The sequence below is a fragment of the Dermacentor silvarum genome, chromosome 2 (assembly GCF_013339745.2).
Source record: "Dermacentor silvarum isolate Dsil-2018 chromosome 2, BIME_Dsil_1.4, whole genome shotgun sequence".
NCBI classification, from domain to species: domain Eukaryota; kingdom Metazoa; phylum Arthropoda; class Arachnida; order Ixodida; family Ixodidae; genus Dermacentor; species Dermacentor silvarum.
Window position 1 is genome coordinate 250,962,183 of NC_051155.1, and position 24,041 is coordinate 250,986,223.

At 44.5% G+C, this 24,041-nt stretch overlaps 1 protein-coding gene across 1 annotated transcript in view; it reads left to right on the plus strand.

The window, feature by feature from the left end:
* The window catches only part of LOC119443136 (anoctamin-8-like), an 81,099-nt gene extending 57,914 nt beyond the window's left edge, over positions 1-23,185 (plus strand). The window contains exons 15-17 of the mRNA XM_037708288.2: positions 4,465-4,596; positions 9,037-9,147; positions 18,004-23,185. Of these exons, the coding sequence (XP_037564216.1) occupies positions 4,465-4,596; positions 9,037-9,147; positions 18,004-18,216 (456 nt within the window). The 3' untranslated portion in view covers positions 18,217-23,185. The remainder of the gene's footprint in view (positions 1-4,464; positions 4,597-9,036; positions 9,148-18,003) is intronic.
* The last annotated feature ends 856 nt before the right edge of the window (positions 23,186-24,041 follow it).

Genomic DNA, 24,041 nt, shown 5'->3' on the forward strand with positions numbered 1-24,041 from the left:
ACGTTCCATCAATTTACCGAGGCAAGACGTAAGCGAAATGGGTCTTAGGTTCTCCAAGCAGGGCGTTTTTCCTGGCTTTGGTATCAGTGTAATCTCCGCATGCTTGAATTCCGGGGGTAAGGTCCCTCTGCTCCAGTGTGCATTTAAGAGTTCCAGTATTGCCTGCACGGTTGAATCGTCCAGGTTACGTAGCAACTTGTTGGTGATTCCGTCCTTGCCAGGAGTGGTGTTTCGAGTGAGTCTTGCGATCGCTCGTGTCAGCTCGGAACGCGTTATGTCCCGGTCGAGCTCGCTGTTTTCCAGTCCGGCGTAGTCAGCCGCTGGCTTTGCACCAAGTATTGGCTGGCCAATATATCTGCTCTGTAAGGCACACAATAGCTGATCGTCTGTGCCTCCGAAGTTGCGTAGTACTCGGCTCATCGTGTGATTGCTTTCTCTCTTGCTCTGGGTTGGATCTAGGAGATGTCTGAGTATGGTCCACGTCTTCGCAGTGCCCAGCGTTCCTTGGAGGGAGTTACAGAACTGGTCCCAGTTCTGTCGTACAAGTTGCTCTGCGTAGCGCTCTGCCTCGTCCGTTAGTTTCGCGATGCTATTTTTAGCTTACGGTTGTGCCGTTGCCTTCGCCATCTTCTAAGCAGACTGTGGCGCGCTTCGCACATGTGTAAGAGGCGCGGATCCACTGCCGGATTGTCCGTGGTGAGTGCAACCTCCTTGGAGTGTTTGGCTACCGATTCCTGCAGTTCTCTAATCCAGGCCTCTAGATCGGTTATCGCTTGGGCTTCTTGAGTTTCTCTTTCGCTGCAGAAGTTTGCCCAGTCCGTGATTTTGGTGGAGCGTATCTTTCTCCTTGGGAAGTTCCCCAGGTGTACCGAGATGTCGAGTATGAAGTGGTCGCTCCCTAGCGTCTCGTTAGTGTTTTCCCACTTGACGTTCTGAAGTCTGGACGCGAGCGCAAGATCGGGACAGGTGTCGCGGGCCGTGCTGTTGCCTACTCTCGTTGGATATGTCGGATCCGTCACTATCGTAAGTCGGTGGTGTTGTATGACGTTGTACAAGGTTGTTCCCTTTTTCGTATGTCTGACGTACCCCCACGCCTTGTGCGCCGCGTTGAAGTCACCTAATATGAGGAGGCCGTTTTGTCCAGCTAGCTGCCTCGCTTGCTGCGCCAAGTTGTCTAGGGGTCCCAGCGTTTCCTTCGGCGAACTGTATATATTAAGTATAAAAACACCTGTGTTTCCCCTGCGCTGCGGCACTATTTCCGTGAAAACGTGATCGATTCCCGTGTCCGCATAAGTGTGGTCTATTGCAGTGAGGTGTTTGCTCGTGAGTGTGGCCGTACGTGCTTCTGCTGCCTCATGAGTGTGATATCCAGTGATTCTTGGTGTTTTTCCTGTTTCCTGTAAGGCTATTACATCCAGTGGTGTGTCTTGTTTGGCAATGTACTGCAGCAACGTCGCCCTCTTGCGAGTGAAGCCACGACAATTCCACTGCCAAACGGTGATGCCTCCATTTTGATCATTCGGTTTTCTGGCCATCTTGGTCTTCTTGTAGCATTTGCTGGAGGGCTGCCTCTCTGTGTGGATAAACTCGCGGCTTCTTGTGGCGCTGATCGTTTACCAGAGGGGTGAAAACCTTGTGCAGATGCGTTATCATCTGTCGGATCTCGTCGAAGCCCTTCTCCATTCGCATATGTAGCTCTTGGATGGCTTTCCGGTTTTCGTGAATACCTTTTTCGCAGGCTGTTACTCGCACATAGATCGTAATGGGGAGGCTGCGTTTATGGGGGTATGAGCCATTGCTTAAGAGGGGTATGAGCCATTCATTGACGTCAGTGACATTGTTCTCTCCGACGCTGCCGAACGTGTGTGTAACCTCATTAAGAACACAAAGGCGCAACCAATAATTGAGAAATACTTAAATGAACAGTCGAGATTAACCCAGTGATAAACACCGGGGCTGCACATTTCAGCTTCGCTGGTTAACCATCTATATGGAGTGCTTGGGCAGTGATTCTTATTTGTGTTCGGCTTGCGTTCTGGCCGTTCTGTTGGCACTACTGTTGCGCAACTCTGCTTTCTGCTATTCTCGCGCTGGTTATAAAAATGCCTGTATTCTGTACAATGAAGTTAAAGTAGCTAGTTCTTGTGACTCTACTTCACCACTTGTACACATACGTACATGACTACCTTTTACTTCCTTTTAAGTTCTGTGCAAAATATAAGATAGGTAGTTGCTAAGCTTAGTTAAAAAAAGTACACCACAATGAGTGACTGCGCTGTTGAAGAATCGCCATGCAGCTTAACTTTTTTTCTGGTAGCAGTAATAGTGTAGCATGTTGGCACGACGGATGTTTTTGAATTATTACCGTGCATGAGGATTATGCGAATAATTTTCAATTATTCTAAGAGGCAACCTTATTATGTTGTTTCCTATATTTGGGAAAATAATGGCCGCTACCTTCCATCAAGCTAACAACAGTACACTTAAGAGTTCATAATATATTAGATTCCAGCACCTCAGTTTTACGATGTCCTGTGTTTAGCGACTGCAATGTTACACCTTTTGTAGCAGATAATCAAAGTACCAAAGTGTGAAAATTTACTTGCGAGGCAAAATTACATCTGCGTAGTGGGATATCGACATAAAAGGGCACCTCAGGAACAGCTAATGACCGGTGGTGTAATCACTAAACGAAAGTCATACAATTATACACCTAAGATCAACTGTACCTATCCTGTGACATCATATGAGCTTCCTACTGCTGAATGACCGCACACCACCTCGTTCATGTTTCGCGGTATCAAAAAGATTGCGGAATGATCAACACATTGCTACAAGGGATTACTAAAGCACTGCATTTTTTTAAGTGCCTAAATCACAATGCAGCAATAAAATGATAATGATTGTGAGAAACGAAGTGCGCCACGGTCACACATTGTGTGCTCAATGCGTTCAGTCACTAATTTTATTGCAGCGCAAAGGCTACAGCGCAAAGCCAGTCTCTACGGTGCAAAAAAAATCCATGCCACCATTTACGGCTGTAATACAACGACAGGACAAACACACTTTGACGAGTATGTTTTTTAAGAGATAGCTGTCATACACCATGTATGATGGCTATCCGGCTATGTTGACGGAATGTAAACAAGTAGCGGCTAGCAACCGACACGACGCACCATCCACGCTATCGCAGTTCAGCCAGTGTTTGCCAGGCTGCGACTCCGCTCAATCTCACGACCAATAGCACTTATGAATTGTAATGAATTAATTTTCTTGTTTTGTGTGTATCCTTAAAAGCAGACTGTAGTGTAGTTGATAACCTTGATAACTCACAAGTGGTTGTAGCTTCTGCCAGAGGAGAGTGTAAAATTATTAAATTATGTAGAATCAATTTCAAAGCATATAACTGTAGATGTATGCAACTGTAACATCATGTTGCCATTTTGTCCTGAAACTAAGAGCATCAAAGCCATGCCCAAAAGCGAGTTTTACTACAGGCTGTTTTAATTCTGTACTGTTCTGGCTTTGTGCACATCCATCCTTTGCACTTTTGCATCAAAAAACAGTGGTCCACCAGAATGACTAAAAAGAAGTGTGCCAAACATGCCCCTGATGTATCAGTGATACAAATTGGTTTATGTTTAAATTCATAGATCAAAGCATTTGGCTTCCTGTTGATGTGATCTGGCCTTATCAGTGAATTTTGGAGCGAACCATATCTATATGAATATAATCTGCCATGACTTACTTATTTGTTTTATATCTCTTTGTAATTTCACTTCAAATTTGCGTATGGCAGAATGGTTACTACTGCATCTGTTAGCTTCTTTGGTTATTGCTTAACCGAAATCAAACCCTTGAGTTCTTTCTGTGCATTATATTCAAAAGACTGCTACCTACAAATGTGATTATTGTTGCTTTATTATGCAGCAAGCTTGTGGGTATAAAGCATCTAAGCTACAAAGAAAAGCCACGGCTGAATCTGATTTTGCAGGTTTTATTTGTTGTGCAGCAAACTTTTACTGTGTACAAAACACAAAGGTGCAGAGGAAACCCAAACCATTATCTGATGTGATATACCATGACAAGCTCAGGGTGCAGCCCGAAAACATGGTGCAATGGCAACAACAGAGTGAGGTTGGTGATGAGGAAGCCAAGCTTTGCTATGCTGTGCTGTTTAGAGCGATGAGACATGGACAATGAACAGAAATAATGAGCGACTTACAGGCACCAATTTTGTGACATACTTAGGTGCATTTTTTTTTTCTTTCTAAGCCCTTGGTTGTAACTTCTTTACCATGGAATCAGGTTGCATCTTAAGACCTCAAGAAGCAGGCTTTCACATTGCATTTGAGGTCAAGTCATAGATAGGCGGATAAGGAAGTGAAGCCTGCCTGACTTTTTTTTTTTTTTTATTCATAGAGAATGAGGTGCACCTTTGCTGTTGTTTCTTTGCAACGATAGGTGGCCATGGAGGTCATGGGCATGCTGGCAGTGGTAGTGAACTGTGCACTGATGGGCACCCTTGGTCAGGTGCAGCGGCTCTGGCCTTCGCTCACTCCCCTTGAGGTGCTGCTTGGTCTGGTGGTGCTAGAGGTGCGTATGTTTCACTCTCGCTCTCTTCTGCCATCTTCATTTTCCTTCTATTTTGCCTGGATTGTCACTGTGAGTGTTGCAGCATAAACTGTCAAGCTAATTGTTATTGCAATTGCAGCACTCAAGACATGAACAGAGTGAAGAAAACTAACCTGTCTTGAGTGATGCTCGTGATGTTCATGATATAAAAATTCTTAAGTTCAGTCATCGTTCAAAGCATACAAGCAAGGTTTTCCAAACAGTTTCTTTTCTGAAGAGCATGACTATGTTTACTTGCTAGATTGTTTAAATAGCCCTCAAAGTTAAAATCTATGAAATTTACACTACAAGCTTGTATATGCAAAGCATATGCTAGTAGTGCAAATAAGTGTGTTTGACAGCTGCTGAGCTGCATTTATTTATTTATTTATTTATTTATTTATTTATTTATTTATTTATTTATTATTCATTTATTTATTTATTTATTTATTTATTTATTTATTTATTTATTTATTTATTTATTTATTTATTTATTTCAGTACTCTCAGGGCCAGAGGCATTACAGAGAGGAGGGGCATACAAAATCGGCGGCAGTTTCCTTAAATTTGTTGACGTCGGTGATGGCAGCGATGAAGGCAGGGAGATGGTTCCAGTCATTTCCAGTTCGAGGAGTAAATGAATTTATGCAAAGCCTAGTTCGGCATTGCGGTATTCCTGCCTTGAAGTTGTGGTCAGTGCGTGAAGATATATAAGATGGGGGGAGGAGTAACTTATCTTTGAGAATAGGGTTGGTATAATAAATTCTGTGAAAAAGACATAAACGAAAATATTTACAGCGCAGAGAAAGAATGGGAAGACCAAGTGCAGATTTCATTGCAGATACGCTGGCTGTTCGGGAATAATTTGAAACAATAAAGCGGACGGCGCGATTTTGAACAGACTTTAAAGTGTTAATTAAAGTTATCTGATTAGGATCCCAAATGGAGCAATCATATTCTAGTTTAGGTCTTATTAATGTCCTATACAGATGAAGCTTAACGGTGCTATTAGAAGCTGTGAAATGGCGCCGTAAGAATCCGAGCGTGCGGTTAGCCTGGTTGCATATGTAGTTCACGTGCATTTTCCAGGACAGATTGTGTGTTACGTGAATACCAAGATATTTGTACGATGAGACAGGTGATAGGAGAGTGTTATTGAGAAGGTAGCGAGGGGTGTATTCAGGAGGACGGCTGGAAATACGCAGATGTTTGCACTTAGTGGTGTTAAGCGTCATGAGCCATTCGCTGCACCATGAAGAAATTGCGTTCAAGTCTGATTGCAAACATGCTTCATCAGAGGGATTAGTAATTGAACGATAAAGCACACAGTGATCTGCGAAAAGATTTATATGGGAGATGACGTTGTTAGGAAGATCATTAATATAAATTAAAAACAGGAGAGGACCTAACACAGAACCTTGAGGTACTCCAGAGGTTACGGAAACAAGAGGTGATTCATAATCATTAACTGAAACATATTGACTACGGTTGGAAAGAAAACATTTAATCCAGCCTAATACTTGATCGTTAATATTAAGAGCACCGAGTTTAATTAGCAGTAGATCATGAGAAACAGTGTCAAAGGCCTTATCAAAGTCTAAAAATATACAATCCACAATAATGTTAGCATCCATAGCGTGAAATAAATCATTAGTGAAAGAAAGGAGCTGTGTCTCACACGAAAAAAAAATTTATGGAAGCCATGTTGACATGAATTGAAAAAGTTGTTAGATTCAAGGAAGGTAACAAGATGAGAATAAATAATGTGCTCAAGAAGTTTACAGGGAACGCTCATTATTGAAATGGGCCGATAGTTAAGTATTGAAGCATTACTACCTGATTTATGCAATGGAACCACCTTCCCCACCTTCCAATCAAGAGGGATGGAACAACTCTGCAATGACTGTTAAAAAATTTCACGAAGAATCAATGATGAGCAGGTAGATGTACTTTTCAAGAACTTCGTTGTAATGCCGTCGATACCTGAACAAGATGAAATCTTCTGTCTTTCAATTAAACATGTTACGCCAACAGAATCAATGATTATTGGATCCATGGGTAAAAAATCAGATGTACAAGGCTGAGGGAAAACATTCGGCAAGGTAGACGAAAAACACGAGGCAAAAAAAATCATTTAACACTTTGCAGCAGTCACTCTGGTGTATCGGAGTGTTGTGATCATCGCAAAGATCTACTGTATTCGGCTTATTCCCACTGACCACATTCCAAAATTTTCTCGGATTATCTCTAAGAAGGAACGGGAGCGTGTGCTGGTAGAAATTTTTTTTTGCTTCAGACGAAATCTGTTTATAATCCGTCTTAGCGGTGGCGTAAGCGTGCCAGCATTCGGCCATTTAGGTTGCCTTGGCCTGCCGGAATAGTCTTTTTTTATTGTTGAGCAGGTGCCGTAGGCGCGTGTTAAACCAGGGAGCATGAGAGTTAGATATAATTCGTTTCTGAGGGATGAATTGATCAATTAAAAAATTGACTTTTTCTTTGAATAAGGTCCAATTTTCATCAACGCAGCGCGTGTGGACACTTGGAATAAACTGGGTGACAACTGGGTGACAATTGTCTGAGCCCATCTCTCAAATTGTTCATGCACCGTGCTAATAACAGCCTATGTGAGACATCTGTTGTGTCTGCATACACACCCGTAGCTACTTACAAAAAGTTGATGGTGATGTTATTGAAAAAGGGCAACTTTATGAATAGTCATGCGATAAATCAATTGCTTTCTCAATTTAGTTATCTCTTTGTGCCACGAAACATGCTGATGACCTTTAAATGCTTGTGCTGTGTGTTTAATGAATGCCTTGAGTAGGTTGTAACCTGCAATAAAAAGAGGGCTCCTTGGAAAGTAACATGCTCACTGTGTCTGCGTGATGTTGGAACAGTTAAACCACTTTGGTGTGCTGTGAACGTTTTGGCCCTGCTTTGACATACTAGCCAGTAAGTCACAGTATCCAAGGTGGTCACAATAACAGAGGTAGTGTATAGGTAACTGACAAGGGGGATTGAAGTTGGGCTTAAAGTAGTGAGTGAGTGAGAAAAACTTTATTTCGAATTGGAACGATTCGCGTCCGGTGAGTTACTGGGTTTGGACACCCGCCGAGTTTACGGCCAGGAGTTCTTGTCTCCCAGCGGCTTCCTTGGCCTGCTGGACTGCCCAGAGTTGGTCTTCCAGGTTTGAGCTGAGCAGCGCAGCCTGCCATCGCGCGCAGAGGCTGTCGGTGGAGGTCTCGCTCTCATTACCATGTATTAGTCCCTGGCATTTCCATAGCATGTGTTCTAGCGTGGCTCTGATGCCACACACTTTGCATCTATCTGTTGTGTATATTTCTGGATAAATAGCGTGCATTAGTGTCGGACTCTTGTATGATTTGGTTTGTAGTTGTTGCCACCGGACCGCCTGTGATCTATTGAGTTGTGGATAGGGTGGTGGACAAGTGCATCTTTGCATCTTGTAATGGTTGATGATGTTGTTTAACCTGGTCATTCTGTCTTCCCATTCCCATACCTCGGAGGGCCCTGTCAAGGGGTCTGCGTAGTGTACCTCAGGATATCTTTAACAGATAAATTAACTCAAGCCAATGCCTTGGCTTGGCTGCAGCAACATTCTGGCTCTGGCATGAATAGAGGTTTCAAATATAATGTGAATGACCTTCACAGCATAAATGGCTGACTGCAAAAAGTGAAATAGCCCTGCCATGTTAAAGTGTTGAAAATACAAGGAAGCTAAGCTGTGTCCATAAGACTGGCACTATCTTGTTGCGTGTTCTATCTTCCTTTTTATTTTGTACATTTACTACTGGAGAAAATGGTTGCCATCTTGAAGTGTGCAAACTTTTGACCAATATCTAAAATTTGTTTCTGTGCACTTGCAACATTGGTCTGGGCAACCGTTTGTCTGATCAGTGTTGCCTGACCACCCGCCGTGGTTGCTCAGTGGCTATGGTGTTGGGCTGCTGAGCACGAGGTCGCGGGATCGAATCCCGGCCACGGCGGCCGCATTTCGATGGGGGCGAAATGCGAAAGCACCCGTGTACTTAGATTTAGGTGCACGTTAAAGAACCCCAGGTGATCCAAATTTCCGGAGTCCCCCACTACGGCGTGCCTCATAATCAGAACTGGTTTTGGCACGTAAAACCCCATAATTTAGTGTTGCCTGACCTGTGCTTGAGCATCACAGAAACGTGCTCCTTGCTTCAGCGTAATGCTCTGCTGCTATGCAACAGCTGAGACAGCCCGCTAGGAACTCTTGTGCTGTGCTCGTTCCCTTCAGTTTCTGTGGTTGCTTTAACTGCCATTGATAAACTCTGAATGTTAAACCTAAGTGTTTGCAAAAATGAGTAGCTGTGACTAGCAAATTCTTCTAATTTCGTAATAACACTGCAGTTGGTGCCTTCTTTTTTTTTCACAGCATGTGGTCCTCTGCATCAAGTTTGCCATTGCTTACGCCATCCCTGACGTTCCTGAGTGGGTTGCTACAGAGATGGCCAAGACAGAATTTCGCCGAAGAGAAGCTGCCAAGGTACAGGGCAGACATGTGCATGTGATAGAAAAGAATTACCGTATTTACAGGTCTATAAGTCGCATCTTTTTATAAGTCACACACCCCTAAAAACAGCAGTTCTGGAAAAAAAATGTATATAAGTCGCACCTGGTGTACAGGACACACCTGTTCATTTGGTAAGTGATTTTTAAAAATTAGTGACGTATGTTTCACTTCGTGAACGTGGGTCACGTGCAAGCATATGGGCTATGATAGCAATGATACGCACACTCCAGGCGCATTTCCGCCGTCGTGGTCACTGCGTCGTTCCGTATAAAGTGCAAGGCATCATCCCCGCACGCTGCATGCTGTATGTGCGAGTGAAAGCATGCGACGGTGAGCCGAATCACGCACAAAGGGGGAAAGCGGGAAGGCAGCACAGGAAGGAGGGGGGGTGGCTTGTACTGTAGCGATCAGCAGATGCAACGATTTCAAAGTTGGTTGACTCGCGGTTGGCCTGCCGCCGCTTGCGTTGCTGCTGCGTCCTCGCACGGTGCTCGGCAACTCGATTATGGGACGAACCCACTATCTGCATAGCGCGCGCAGCCCGTAGCAACTGCCAGAGGAGGTCAGCCCAGTGCACTTCGCGTGGCCACAGCATCCAATCCGATTCTGACAGCAGTTTTTCTGAAAAAAAAACGAAAAAAATGTCTATAAGTACAGTCGAGTCCCGCTACAACGAAATTCACGGACACGTGAAAAATTTCGTTGTGGAGGAACTTCGTTGACTCGAAATTAGTATGTATATGTGTAGGCCACACGGCAAAGCCGCGAACGAAACCGAAACCATCGTCTGGGAAATCTTCATGATGGCGTTTGGGCAAAGGTTGACACATATCGAAGATGGTCAATAAAGTGTCAACTTCACGAGAGAATGCATTTTGTGTCGCTGTTACAGCATTTTTCGTACATTGCGGCCGACGCCCAACCCAATGCGCGTGCCCGGCGACCGCGAAACACTCATTTTGCGGCACATGCACCTTAACAATGAAGCGGTTTGAATTATCACAATTTCATTGCATATTTATGACAAAGTCGGCAAATTTGGCAAGACCAGAAGTTTTATTTCCAGAAATCGGTCAGCCTGGATTTCTTACGCTTCACGGCAAGCAAAGCCGTTACGCGAGTCTCACAGTCCATTAAAAAAGCCATCATGATGTCATTGTCGTGGGCTCTGATAACTTTTAAGACGAGGTCAAAAGGATCCATTACTTTCAAAGCAGTCGCCGGAGTCGGTGTGTCTAGCGGGTTGTCATTTTCCCCAGACGACGAGACATTGGCATCAGGTTGACAACAGCAGCTGCGGTGTGGCCGCCGTATCTTGAAAGCAATCTGCGCCGTGCACAAAGTGCGCGCCCGGGCGGGCCTCATCTTCAAAGTGATCTGCGATGTGGACAAAGTGCAGCTAGTGCCGGTAGAGTCGTGTGCACTGTGATGTCGACATTAAGTTCGCGTTGAAGCGAGAGACGGCACGGAGGTCAATTCACTCGCTGCTATTGCCGCGCCTTCTTGAGAATTCCAGCGTGTTGACACAGAGTTTTCGCGGTCATCGAGCGCGATGTTTTCATGTTTACCTGTGCGCGTGTGACACCGTGCTTGGTAATTTAGTTCGTAAGCAAATGTTTACAAGTTTATACAGCCGATAAAACTATGATCCTTAGTTCGTATAGCTGTCTACTAATCTGCTATCGCAATCGATGCTTCGCCTTTCAGGCGAAACTGCGAAATTTTTTCCTTTCGCTCTTTGCCTCGGCGATCACATGTGCCTTCTCGAGAGAGAGAAATTTACGCTTCTTCGTTGGTGTAGCCATTTCGACCGGACACGCACGCCACATAAAACGGTAGCGATTGTGGTGATCCCTTGCAGTCTCACGTAGGCGTGTGGTGGCTATGAATTGCAGTGGTGTAAACCGGTACTTTGAACTTGATTTCATTCGCGAAAACCTCGTTCAAGCAGACATACGATCGTCACAGCTTTGGAAGGGCCTTCTAATTTGACTACTTGGCAGTTCCAACTTCAATTCAGTCCCAGTTTCGTTCTTGAAAAATTAGTTGAAGCGGAAATACCGAATAAAAAGTCTTCGTTATGGAGAGACTTTTTTTGTATTACTTTCTATGGGCAGCAGACGGGGAATCGTAAAATCTTCGTTGTGGCGGAAATTTCGTTGTAGCGGCATTCTTTGTAGGGGGATTCGACTGTAGCACCATTATATAAGACGCACCGATGAAAAATTCTGAAAAAAGCAGCAACTTGTACACCGGGAAATACTGTAACCGATTACAGTTACAATTACTTCATTCAAAAATTTAATTGATTACAGTGACCAATTAATAACCCACAATTGTAATTGAGCAATTACTAAAAAGTAATTGGTTACGTTTACGTTACTTTTCTCCCAAATTTTGTTAACATTGCACACATAGTACTGTAAATAGAATAAGCTAGCCTGGCTCTTCTAATGCGTCCTCTGCAGCCCTTCACACATTATCTTTGCTAACAATTGCTTTTTAAAATTTTGGCCATGTTTCCTCATTTTCTTTCGAGGACATCAGTATTACTGAAAACTCGCTTGATGTGTGCACTGGAGGGAAGGACAGTGTTGTAACATATAAACACCATACAGGGAAAGTAGCTAACAGAGGTCAGAAACTTGTGGAGATGCGTGACTCTCACGCGTCCCCTGATGTTGTTTTCCCCGCATGTCTCCCGTAGTCCGGCTTCTCCGCATCGCTAAGCCCGGCGGCAGTCGTGGTGGTTGCGGCGCATTGCGGGAGATGGAGCTAGTGTCACGATGCTAACGCCGCCGAACGGCGGGGTGACTTGGGAGAGAAAGGTCGAGGGCTCTTCCTCTTTGGATTGGGATTGGTGAGCGACGCGGACGTGCCGCGCGTGCACTAATCCACGCTTTGCGAGACGTCTCGCGTGGCTCGGAGCGGGGCGCCGGTATGGACGAACACGGATCGTTCGAACGCGCTACCGTTCGCGTGACCGTACACGTGAATGACTAGGCGATGGTATCATAGCATGGGGCGAACATATTCGCTCGCTGTCGGGTCGCGGTGAGTCAGACTTCCTTGATTTGTCGCGCGCCCATGTGAATGTTCAATTGGTTGTAATTAGGCTAGTGTGCATTGGTGTATGAAAGGCGCAATAAATGCCCTTGTGATTGTTTGCACTACTGTGTTGTCGTTCCTTTGTCCCAAGAGCCCGTGTGAGACCCCACATCTGGCGCCCAACGTGGGGCTCTTGGGACATCGGACGATAATTTTGACAGTTTTGCTCGGTTCGAGACAACCTTTGTCTGAACCGAATCGTATTCCTAGCATAGATTTTGATCGCTGGCGTCGGTGGCGTGCTTTCTTGAGCGAGGCGACGGTTGCTGTAGCCTGTTTTAAGTTTTAAACATGCTAAGCCTTTTCACGAGTGTTGAAGAACACTCGTCGGTACGAGAGCCACGTGGTCTGCATCCTGGGAGAGCGAGGCCTAGCGCCCGCGGCGCATTGGCAAGCCTGAAGCGAGTGAGTACGGAAGCCTCGTGGGTGGTCCGAATTTCTTATGTAAATAGCTTCTTCTATCTCTTTTACTTCGGAAGTCGCGGCTCAGGGAGCCGGGTAGCCGCGGGCCATGGGTGCCGCTACGGGCTGACTGGTATTGCGGCCTGGCACCGGACGCTCCGACACCGTCGGTGGGCGCCGTCAACTCAGATGCTGTGTGCACCGAGCGGGGTAGGACCACCTCACAGAGCTAACATCTCCTCGCGGCTGCCTGTTGTGCCCATTTTGGGTGTTTTTTTTTTTTTTTTGATGCCGGTTGTTCTCAAAGTAGCGACGCATTAGGCCTAAGGCTTTACAAAGCCGCCTGTCGCACGTGGAGGGACACAACCTGGTGGACCGTTGTGTTGAGGTGTCGCACTTTGCTTCCCTCATTTTAGTTAGCCTCGCACGAATTGATATTACACGTTCCATTCAAGAAAGCAAGCTTTGTTCACGTGAACTTAGCATCTGAAATGCTGTCCGAAATTTCGCTAGCCGAATTGAACATCGTACCATGCGGACGATGCGTATGCCGAATTCCTCTCCCTTGCACTACTTTAGTGTTCGCCGAGTGCGTTGAGTGTACGCAGCGTGAGCGGAGTCACCCCTAGTTTGCTGTCACCTGCACATCGTCAGTGCTGCTGCCCCGGACTACAATCGAGCTACCCCAGGCGATGCAGATGCCTGTGGCCAGTTCGGCGCAGCGATTTCGGCGGCCGCCTGTGTCCGTATCGCTACCCTCGGCGGCGGGGAAAAGAGCCGGCAGTCACCAACGGCTACAGCGGCTCTCGCCGGCAGGGCGCGTCGGCGCGAGCGACGCTTGCTCGTGCCGACTTCTGCATCGCCGTTTCCAGAGTCCTGTGCTGGAGTCGTGCCATCGAATCTGCAGAGCTGGTGCTGTGACCAACGGACGCCAGTGGTGAACGCCAGAGACAATGTCGGCTCGCATGTTATGGAAAGCGCGTGGACATTTTTCGCCTGAGTATGTGTAGTGATATAAGGTTGGGGGGATGTGGGGATGCGCGACTCTCACGCGTCTCCTGATGTTGTTTTCCCCGCATGTCTCCTGTAGTCCGGCTTCTCCGCGTGGCTAAGCCCGGCGGCGGTCGTGGTGGTTGTGGCGCATTACAGGAGATGGCGCGAGTGTCGCGATGCTAACGCCACCGAACGGCGGGGCATCTTGGGAGAAAAAGGTCGAAGGCGCTTTCTCTTTGGGTTGGGATCGGTGAGCGACGCGGACGTCCCGCGCATGCGCCGATCCACGCTTCGCGAGACGTCTCGCGTGGCTCGGAGCGGGGCACCGGTATGGACGAACACGGATCGTTCGAACGCGCTACCGTTCGCGTGACCGTACACGGGAACGACTAGGCGATGGTGTCAGCATGGGGCGAACATATTCGCTCGCTATCGGGTCGCGATGAGTCAGACTTCCTTGATTTGTCGCGCGCCCATGTGAATGTTCAATTGGTTGTAATTCGGCTAGTGTGCATTGGTGTTTGAAAGGCGCAATAAATGCCCTTTTGATTGTTTGCACTACTGTGTTGTCGTTCCTTTGTCCCAAGAGCACATGTGAGACCCCACAAACTATGGAATGACAATAGAAAAAGTAAGGTGTAAACACACTGAACGAGAGCATTCTGACATGGTGGTGCTCGTGCCACATACAAGCTCGAAACCATCGCGAGATGCATAATGCAGTGCCAACAATACAAGCTGCACCAACCTACAAATTCTGAGTGCCAGGTTTGCCTGCCTGAACATGTGCATCCACGAGGCTGTCGCATGGACAACTACAAGCGTTCTCTTGGCAATATTAAGTTCTCAAAGCTGTGTCACCTGTTACAGCTTGTCTCGACAATAAAATAGCTGCTCACATGTCATTGGTTACCAAAAAAAAGTTATTGAATGACAGTGAGTGTTAGTGAATAAAAACAAGTAATCAATTTTACTTTTATTCTGATAGAAATTGAGTGGACACACCAGGCTCATTTCCGCCGTCGTGATCGGCATCGGGGTCGCCGTGATGTTCCGTATAAAGTCCAAGCGCAATTGCACCGTGGCCGCACGCCGTATGCTGTAGGTGCAAGTGGAGGCGTTCAAGGGTGAGCCGAGGATAGTGGCTTGACCCCGTGTGCACAAGGGAGGAAGCACGCTGTCTTCCATCGCACACAAGGCATGGAAAGGGGGTGGGGAGGGGCGTTCTACTTCGGCGGCAGGTGTGCATGACGTGGCTGAGCGCGGCCGCACGAGCTCTATCTGGAAAGCAATCGGTGATGAGTACAGAGTCTAGGTGCACCGAGGGCTCATAGCTTCGTGTGCGCTCTGTTCTCGCCACTTAGTTCGCGTTGAAGTGAGAGGCAGCACGAAGGTCAATTCGCTCGCTGCTGCCACTCTTCCTCCGCGTTTTGACAGCGAGTGTCCACGCTCATCGAGTGAGATGTGTTTCTGTTTGCCTGTGCGCACGTGGCACCATGCTTGTTAATTTAGTTAGTAAGCGAACATTTACTAGTTTATTCGGCCAATAAAACTACTATCCCTTCTTTGTATAGCTGTCTACTAATTTGCTATAGCAATCGATTCTTCCCCTTTCGGGCGAAATTGCGACTTTTTTTTGTTCTTACTTAATAAACTCGAATGATTGACATGTTTACTGGTGCAAAATGTGCTGTAGTTGATAAAAGTTTTGAAGCCACTGCGTATGTGAATTGACCCTTGGTCTGGTTTGCCTGTATGACATTCAATGCTTCAAAGTGTGAAAGCAGTGCAGTGCAGCACTTGCCTGATTTTTGGAGCGGTAAGCATGCCACATGACCTCAATCATAGGGCCCAAACAGATGCTGTGACAATAGGGCAGGTACCACAGTTATTATTCACGACCAAGCCCTGAATTATTATTTGAAAGAGATGTTTGTAATTGCTGCAGATTATTCTAGTTCAGATACTTGAACAGCTTAGTCTTCTAATGAGTGATGCCACGTCTTGTTCAACATAGGGAGCTACGGTTATCAATTCAGTGAAGTATTCAATTTTATAATTCAGTGTAAGTATATTAAAAATAATAATTGAAAACTGCATTAATTAATAATTATGAACTGATGACTGAATGACAAAATATACTGGATGCTTCGCTTTTTTTAAATTTTGGTTCATGATAGCCGCGCCACCCTGTATATGAAACATTGTAATTGGAGCTTACAAAGAGCAGAAGACTTTGCAATACGGCTGCCAAAGACAAAGAAGCTGTACAAGGGAGTCCTTAAGTCTGGTGTTCCTCTTCTAGTGGGAAGTATTTGAAAAATTTTTGCCGGTGGGGAACTGAACCCACAACTTTCACATGATGCATATTGAGCTCTACCAATTTAGCTACAGTGCCACAAGACATATAATATGAAATAGTGAAGAGATGCAGTAGTTGAATATATATTTTATATGTTGTTGCTCATGTCTTCTCCCTATACTGCGTCAGCGAGCTATCTCTCCTCATGACATTGTATGGAGTGCTGTTGGTTTCAAGATCAAACTACAGGCATCTCGATCAAAATGACCACAATGAATCATTAAATTCTGGTGTCTGTGTAAGTAGCATGTGTGTGTTTCAACAACCCCAGACAAAACAGCATGTTTCCTCCCCTGGCAGCATCTTTTGCTACATGGCAGAGAACCTCTGAAAGAAAGTGCATGAGCACATACTGAATGCTGTGTAAATAGATGCATACATGGGTCTTTTAGCCAAACATCTGGTTCTTTCGTGCTCAAGTTTTGTGTGTAGCTGGCATTGCTTGCCTGTTTTCACACAGACTATCTCGGAAGTATGAATCATGTGTGGCAACACTGGGCAAAGGGTGTGGAGTTTGCAGAAACGGAACAGTGATGCCATCTCTCACTGTAACCCTGAAACAAGGCACAGGCCATGTTTCACTCTAACAATGGCAGGTGGCAGCCATATTCTGTTAGAGTAAAATTGAAGTTTTTTTGTCTAGCATTGCCAGAACTAGCACATCTCATTTTTTCCTGGATATAGCAGCAAGATGTGCTTACAAACTTATTATACAGCTGAATGCTACAAAAGTGCCACCTCTGTGCAAAGTTTGAGCATAAATGAGCAAGCAGTTTAGCCAGTAGAGTAGTGATACAGAACTATCGATAGTTGAGTCCCTATCGAACTATCGATGGTAAAAAAAGAAAAAGAAAAAACTATGGATAGTGCTGTCGATACAGTACTATGGATTGTACTTTCAATAGTACTATCGATAGTATAAAATCAACCGCACGAACTTGGTTCCCCGAGTGCGTGGTATATGGTGGTGGAGGTAACTATGACAGGACTCTTCGTTATCGCAGTCTACCCGTCGGCGAGCTCTGCAGATGTACCCTATGTACAGTTGCTGGTGGATAAAGTGTGTCCTTGTTGTGCTGGCAACAGCGGCCCGAGATGCACCGTTCGGCACGCCTGTTTCTGAGCTTTAATTCGAGTGGAATTATTTGTTCAGCACGTATGCTTGCTGGGTTTCAAGGTCAGTGCTTGAACTCAATCGAAGCTGCATAGACATAAAAGCAAGGAACGAGAACGTTGCCCTTGACACTACAGTTGCACGCTATGATTTGTTCCACAGTACACCACCTCCAGCGCTCTAAACAAGTCTGCTCACGAATGTACATACGTGCATACAAAGTCGTTGCTTGTTCGACTGAAGCGATGGTATTATCGGTAGTAATACTACCGATGATACTATCGATAGTAACACCGATAATACAGTTATACTATCGATAGCCTTTTTACACTATCGATGGTTTAAAAAAAACTATCGATACTATCGATAGTCAATTTACCGATAGTGTTGCATCACTACTAGTCACGTTTTACCTGACACTCCTGCTTATACAACACACAGTATGTTACATAGAATAAAACTTCAAATGGGCTGGGAAGTTACATGAGCTTCTCTTGGTACATTCGACTGGTTCCTGCCGGGCTCCAACATGGTCTGTGCCGACACGGAGGCCTCTCGACATTGGAGCCAGAGAATCCATGCCTGAGCCAAACGTTCTGCTGCTGCCGGAGCAATCAAATGAACCATATGATCAGAATTCTGTTGGATCTCGGTCACGCACTATAGCTCGAAGGTGAGAGTGCCTCCAAATTCGAGCTTGAGCACAACGTTCTGAATGAACCCAGCAAATGTGTTCGGGCACTTTATTTCGACCAGCCAGCAACCAGGTGAATGTGTGACCAGTTGAATGTGCCATTAGTTACTTGCATTCTATGTTGATGCAACCTGTGTTGCTTACATACTTTGGCAGGATGCCAAGCTGACCACGGCTACCAGGGGCACCTGCACTTCTGAAGATTTCCTCAGCCCCGAACATCGCTGCCTGTTGGACCCGCTAAGCACTAGCGAGCTAGATGCAGCCAGCCAGCCAGGTTCCCTGCCCAGTTGGGTTGGACGTCTTCTGCGGATGCCTGTCGCTAAACCGCGACAAAGGCGACGTACTATGCCCACATCCCAGCAGTAACAGCTTGAAGAGTTCCCTCTATGGCTGATACCACAAAGCACTACTGGTGCTAGGCAATACCTTTTCTTTTAAAAATGGGGGATTGAACAGGGTGCGAACTGCTCCTTGTGCGAAGTGATTTTTTGGCTAGATGTTTGCCTGCAAAATAAAATGACTGTTTAGCAGCAGTGATGCCGACAAGTATGCACAGCAGTTGTGTAATCAAAAGCCATTGGTTACAATCAGCCCAACTTACTCGCCATGTGAAAAGTGTCATCGCACATTCAGGGTGATCCGGTAGTTTGTGTGAAGGTTTCAGAAAGTGGTGTATGAATATCGCAATGAAAGAACAACAACCTGATAGTACTACAAATGTGGCTTGAGGTGGAACAAAAATGTGATACCATCACTCATGTATGATAAAACAGGAGCTGGATGCTGGCACTTCTTGCTCAAGTGTACTTTCTCCTAAGGTTGTGTAATGTGAGTACACAGTAGGCTGCAGCAGCTCACCGCAAAGCAAAGTGTGCAGGCTGTTGCAATACGAGTTTGTGGCAGATCACCATGAAAGCCAGGGCAGTGATTTTGGTGGCTTAATTACATTAATGTGTAACAGTTAAACTGTAAAGCCTCATTGTACTGTGGGTTTTGGTGCCACTTAGTACTCGATTTCAGTGAGTCAGAACAGCTGTATAATGCTTGCAGGCATTTGTCACCAGATTGCAGCACCAACACAAGATTACAAGGTTTGAGCCAACACATGATGCATCACATCTGGCATTTCAGCACAGATGATGGTGGGATAGTTCTATCATTGAGCCAGTGTACAACAAGCATACCAAATCTGTCGGCTATTCGCAGCGCCACGCTATCGCCAATGACATTCATCTCTGATAGATGTAGCTTATCTGCCTTCAGTTGCTGGCACTAAACATTGTGGAGCACTTTGATGTAACTTGAGCTTGTTCGCTCTGATTCCTGACTGTGCCAGCATCACTTAAATATGAGCAAAATCCATAAAGTGCTATTTACCAAATATCTGAGTGGAGCTTTAAGAACTCCAAAGGTTCCTGAATTAGCACTGAATACAAGGACTGTGACCCACATCTGTAGTGCGTGGTAGTGGGGTACCATGGCACATGTTTCACCATGATTAGTGCAAACACAATCAGATGAAGGGCGTGACAGAAGTATTGGTTGCAGGAAAATTGCCTTTGTTTGGAAACATTAGCTTTTTATCAGTGTTCTGCGACTTGAAGTTGTGTTGGCCATTACTGGCTATTGCTCAGTGCACTGAATTTTTAGGTGGGCAATAGCTTCAACAACTACTGAAGTGTGTTTTGCAACACTGCTCTAGGCTTTATTTTGATTTTTTCAGCTTGCATGCTTTGGTGTGTATGCTTTGGGATGCTTTTGTATGTGTCATATTCAGTCAAGCAATATCACAAAAAACCTGGCCTAGCACTGCACCAGGATATCGGCACAGTTTGCTATTGTTGATGGCATTAGCTCAGCCATTTGTTGACTGTGATAAGGCTGCAAACATCACCTTTTGCTTCAGTGTAAAGCCAAACTGTCTTTGCAGCACTTTTACTGTAGTACTGCCAGCGAAATAATGTGGTGCAGCATCTTACCTGTGACAGTTTCATGATTCAGTTCACTTATACTGACTGACAACGAAGCAGGCTCCTGGCACAAAGTGCTGTTGCATGCCCCCTTTTTTCCTCCTTTTTTGTTGTCTTTTTTTTTGCAAACTTGAAGACTACACACACTAGAAGGCTACTGTTGAAATGAATGCCTAATTAACCCTGACCTCCGACATGTCATCCTGTCAAGCTTACTGTGTTGTAATGACAGCTTGATAGCATTTTGATGATACAGAAGTTCTTATGTGAAGTGCTTCTGTATCAAATGCATAAATGCGCTGAGATTTCAGGATGCAAAAGTCTGAAATAAATGAGGGTTCAAAGTATGGGCAACAGATGCAGGCATCAACTGTCATCTTTGAAGTTTATTGGTAATCTTTCTTCAAGGAGCAGTTGCTTTCACACAGTTGCAAAACGAGATCAGTGAAGTGCCAGAACATGCGTGGGCTTTGCTAGTATCAATGCATTACATTCAGCCTGCAGTCTTGTTTTCCAACTGTGCCACAGTGAGTGCTCTTTGAAAGAAGTGTTCAATAAACTTTGCAGTTGAAAACTGTTGCCTGTGCCATTTGCTTGTTTTCTGCACATACATTTTGTGAGGCATTAAGGTGAACACTCTGTGCTCTCTAAGAGGTTAAAAGTCTGGATATGCTCATGTACATGTGCTCATGAAGTGGCCATGAGATAATGAAGCAACCTTCCTGATGGAGAAGAAAGTTGTGCATGCTCTATGAGCACAAAAACCGGCTGTGTAAGCCTTCTAAACATGACAAGACAGATGCCTCAGCATTGTCTGATGGCTTGCAGTTTACCTTCTATGAAATGCGCAGATGGTTCAGAAGTTCACTGTTACACCCATGGCCAGCAGTGCAAAAAGTTTTTTCAAACACTTCTTGCTGTGCTTTCAAGACTGCCATGTCAGACTTCGACAAGAGTTGTGCCATTTCTGTATGCTGCAGTGTTGCAGCTAAAGTAAGAAAGCAATGTGTCGCCATTGCTATTGTAAGTCTTTCAATCTTTCTACAGTCAGTCACGATACAGGATGGCATTGAACAAGACTGTGAACGCTCCAGGGTGTACAACTGAAGCTTGCATGTGCTTAAGGTGCCTGATGTTACTGTGGCACTGCAGAAGTTTGTATTTTCTCTCTGAACTCTTGCGACACTGATAGAACCATATCACTTGTGCTTGTTCCCGGTGCTGTCTTCCTCTTACTGCTAAGCTTTCACTCTTGTCTTTGATGTTTGTGGGTAATATAGCCATTAGTAATCAGTAAAAACAGGGTGATCTTTTCCAGGGTGAATGTGTTGTCAAGTGGCATGATACACCACGAAGAATTCCAGAACATGGTCTGTTATGAGCTGTTCCAAAATCTACAAACAACACACACCATCCTGTGACGTCAGAGTTGCAGCATGTTGTTTGAAAAAAAGTAGATGACACTGAAGCCTGGAATCTTCTCTTCTTCTTCAAAAAAAAGTACAGATTCCTGCATGCTTCCCTAATCACATGGATGTTTCATCCACTGAGGCATTTTATCATGGCTAATATTTTACAGATAAAGTATTTATTCATTAAAAATGTTATTGAGACTTCGACCTGATCTGCAGGGTAAAAAGACGGTTAGAGGTGGGCTTAAACATTTTATTGAGCTCTCGTGTGTTGGCCTAGTTGTTTTGCATATATTTGTGAAGATCTCTGCCATACTAAAAGTGACTAATTATCTAACATAACTGCTCGTTATTTCTGACTAGCTTGCATAATATACAAGCTCAAACAATGTACTTGAACAGTTGAAACTGCACAGCTCATGTGGGCATTATGTGCATTCACATTCGTGTAATGCCTAATTTTGCTGGATCAATATTTACCCCTTGATGTACTCAAAACTTTGTACTTATGCTTACATGATATTACAGCAAAAAGCACAAGCACACGCTTACCTGCCTTGGGTTGTTGTTTTTGTTTCTTTTGCAGTATAACTAAAAATAAGAAAGGCCTTGATTATATATTCTGGCTTAAATAGCCATACCAGGTTTAAAGTGTGGTATATACTATGAAACCTACAACTTACAACTATGGCTGTTTGTGTCACTCCAGAATCATAAGATTGTCAGCTGAATGGCCATTTCATCACTTCTTGCTCAAACTTGTCACAATGTGAGGCATCACTGGAAAGTCATAAAGGTCAGCTGGAGACAAACATATACATGAACGACCAGAGGCTGTCACATCTATAGTTCAGTCTAGACCTTACCTCTGGTTCATCCAACTGCTTGAAATTTGTGCTACATGCATTCCTTATCCTGAACACATGATCTGGTCTGTTTTCTGTCATGTTTATCTCATCCTTCAGTCATCCTCACTTTTGGGCTGTGCAGCTCTCTGCACGATAGTATAATAGACTGTCAGATGAGCACTTGTCAGGTTGCTTACATTACTTTGGTACCTGGTTGAGATAGTTGTACCACTTTTTATTTTCCTCTTATCGCACGAACATGTGCTGGTTTGTTTTGTTCTGCAATCATTTAGCTCACTCACACTTCACTAAACTGAATACATTATGTTCCTTGAAAGTAATATGGGCTGGTGTAATGAAACAATTCTGTTCAACCAATTCTATCTTATTCTTAACATTTGTTGCTCCGGATGGCAGCCATTTGCAGTGATATTGCAAGTAAGGTGCAGCTTGGCCGATGAAGAAGCACGCAAAGGAGTTGAAATAGAATTGGTTACTTAAGAACTGAAAGTTGGGCTAGTTGGTGTTCATTCATTATTAACTGCAGCACAACCTGAAAACAATGGCCAGAAAGAAAGTCAACACGCAGAGTGCTCTGTGTTTTAACCTTGTGTCTCTCTGTTGTCTTCTTTGTCGTGCTGCAATTAATAATGAAATAGAATTGTTACATCATTTCAGCAATGGATTATCATGACCCTGTGCCTTCATTCTTAGGTAATTTCAGAGTTATCTTTTGGTTTGACTAACCTGGCTGTGTTCTCGTTGCAAGGTATATTTCCTATCCATGTGTTCATTCCCTTCTTGGGATTTTTAAATAATGTACCTGCTCATTTATGTCTACTGATGACACTCTTGCCACAATGTATTGTTTTGGGGTGTGACTGCAACTTAACTTTTTTGGGCTGGTTTGAGAGACAAAAATGTTTTGGGTCGGTTTAGTCTGGAGCAGGAGGCTTTCTTTCATTGTTATTGACTTTTGAATTTCCTCTTGCTAGCCACTGATGGTGATTATGGCGCATATGTTTGTTGTGTTGCATTGTTATGCTATGTGCTCTTAGCCTTCCCTCTCCACTGGAAACAATTAAAGTGACAAATTTACCTTCCATTCTGTGGTAATGCTTCACTTATTTAGAATCATCTCTTTCCACTCTTGCTAACTACATTTACAAATGTTGCAAGTAATGTACATGAATTTTCCAGATTTTTAATAAGAATGGAATATTTCCAGTCTTGCTGATAAACTTGCATTAACTCGGTCTCCACAAAACCATAGAGTTTCATTTGAAGCAACTGAAGATGAATGAAGCATGGTGTGACAGAAATGTAGCTTCTTACATAAAGAGATATGCAGACTCAGTTGCGTTTAAATGAATACATGTTGAGCAGTTATACAAATAAATGTACATAATCCGTGTTTGCAATTGTAGTGGATGGGTCAGTGTGCGGCACCAGACAACATACACAGCAGCCTGAATATATTCTTTGTAAATACAATGTGACAATATCAAATATGAGCATGTTTTGACTATTCATGTCTTGCAATAAGTCATTTTTTAAATGCGAAGCATTTCTTGGCGAACATTTGCCACTTTGATGGTATCTATCCATCTATCTAGCCACCTACGTCTTGGTGCTGTCAAGGTCATATCGTTAACTTGGTATTTACCAAAATTGGCATACTATGACAAGAGTGTATGACGAACATAAATGATTAGTCATGACATGAATTTCATGACATGCGTGTCACGTAGGTCATGAAACAGCCGCCTAAAATGACAATGACCCAGCAAAAAAAATATTAGCACTCAAATCCCACTGAAATGGGTTCGTACGTGGGTAGTAAATGAAGGAAACACTAAAGGATGATGGTAGAAGTGAGTGGCATAGCCAGAAATTTTGTTCGGGGGGGGGCTCACATTACTGCACGGCCTCCTCCTTATGGAATTTGTCAAGGGATCAAA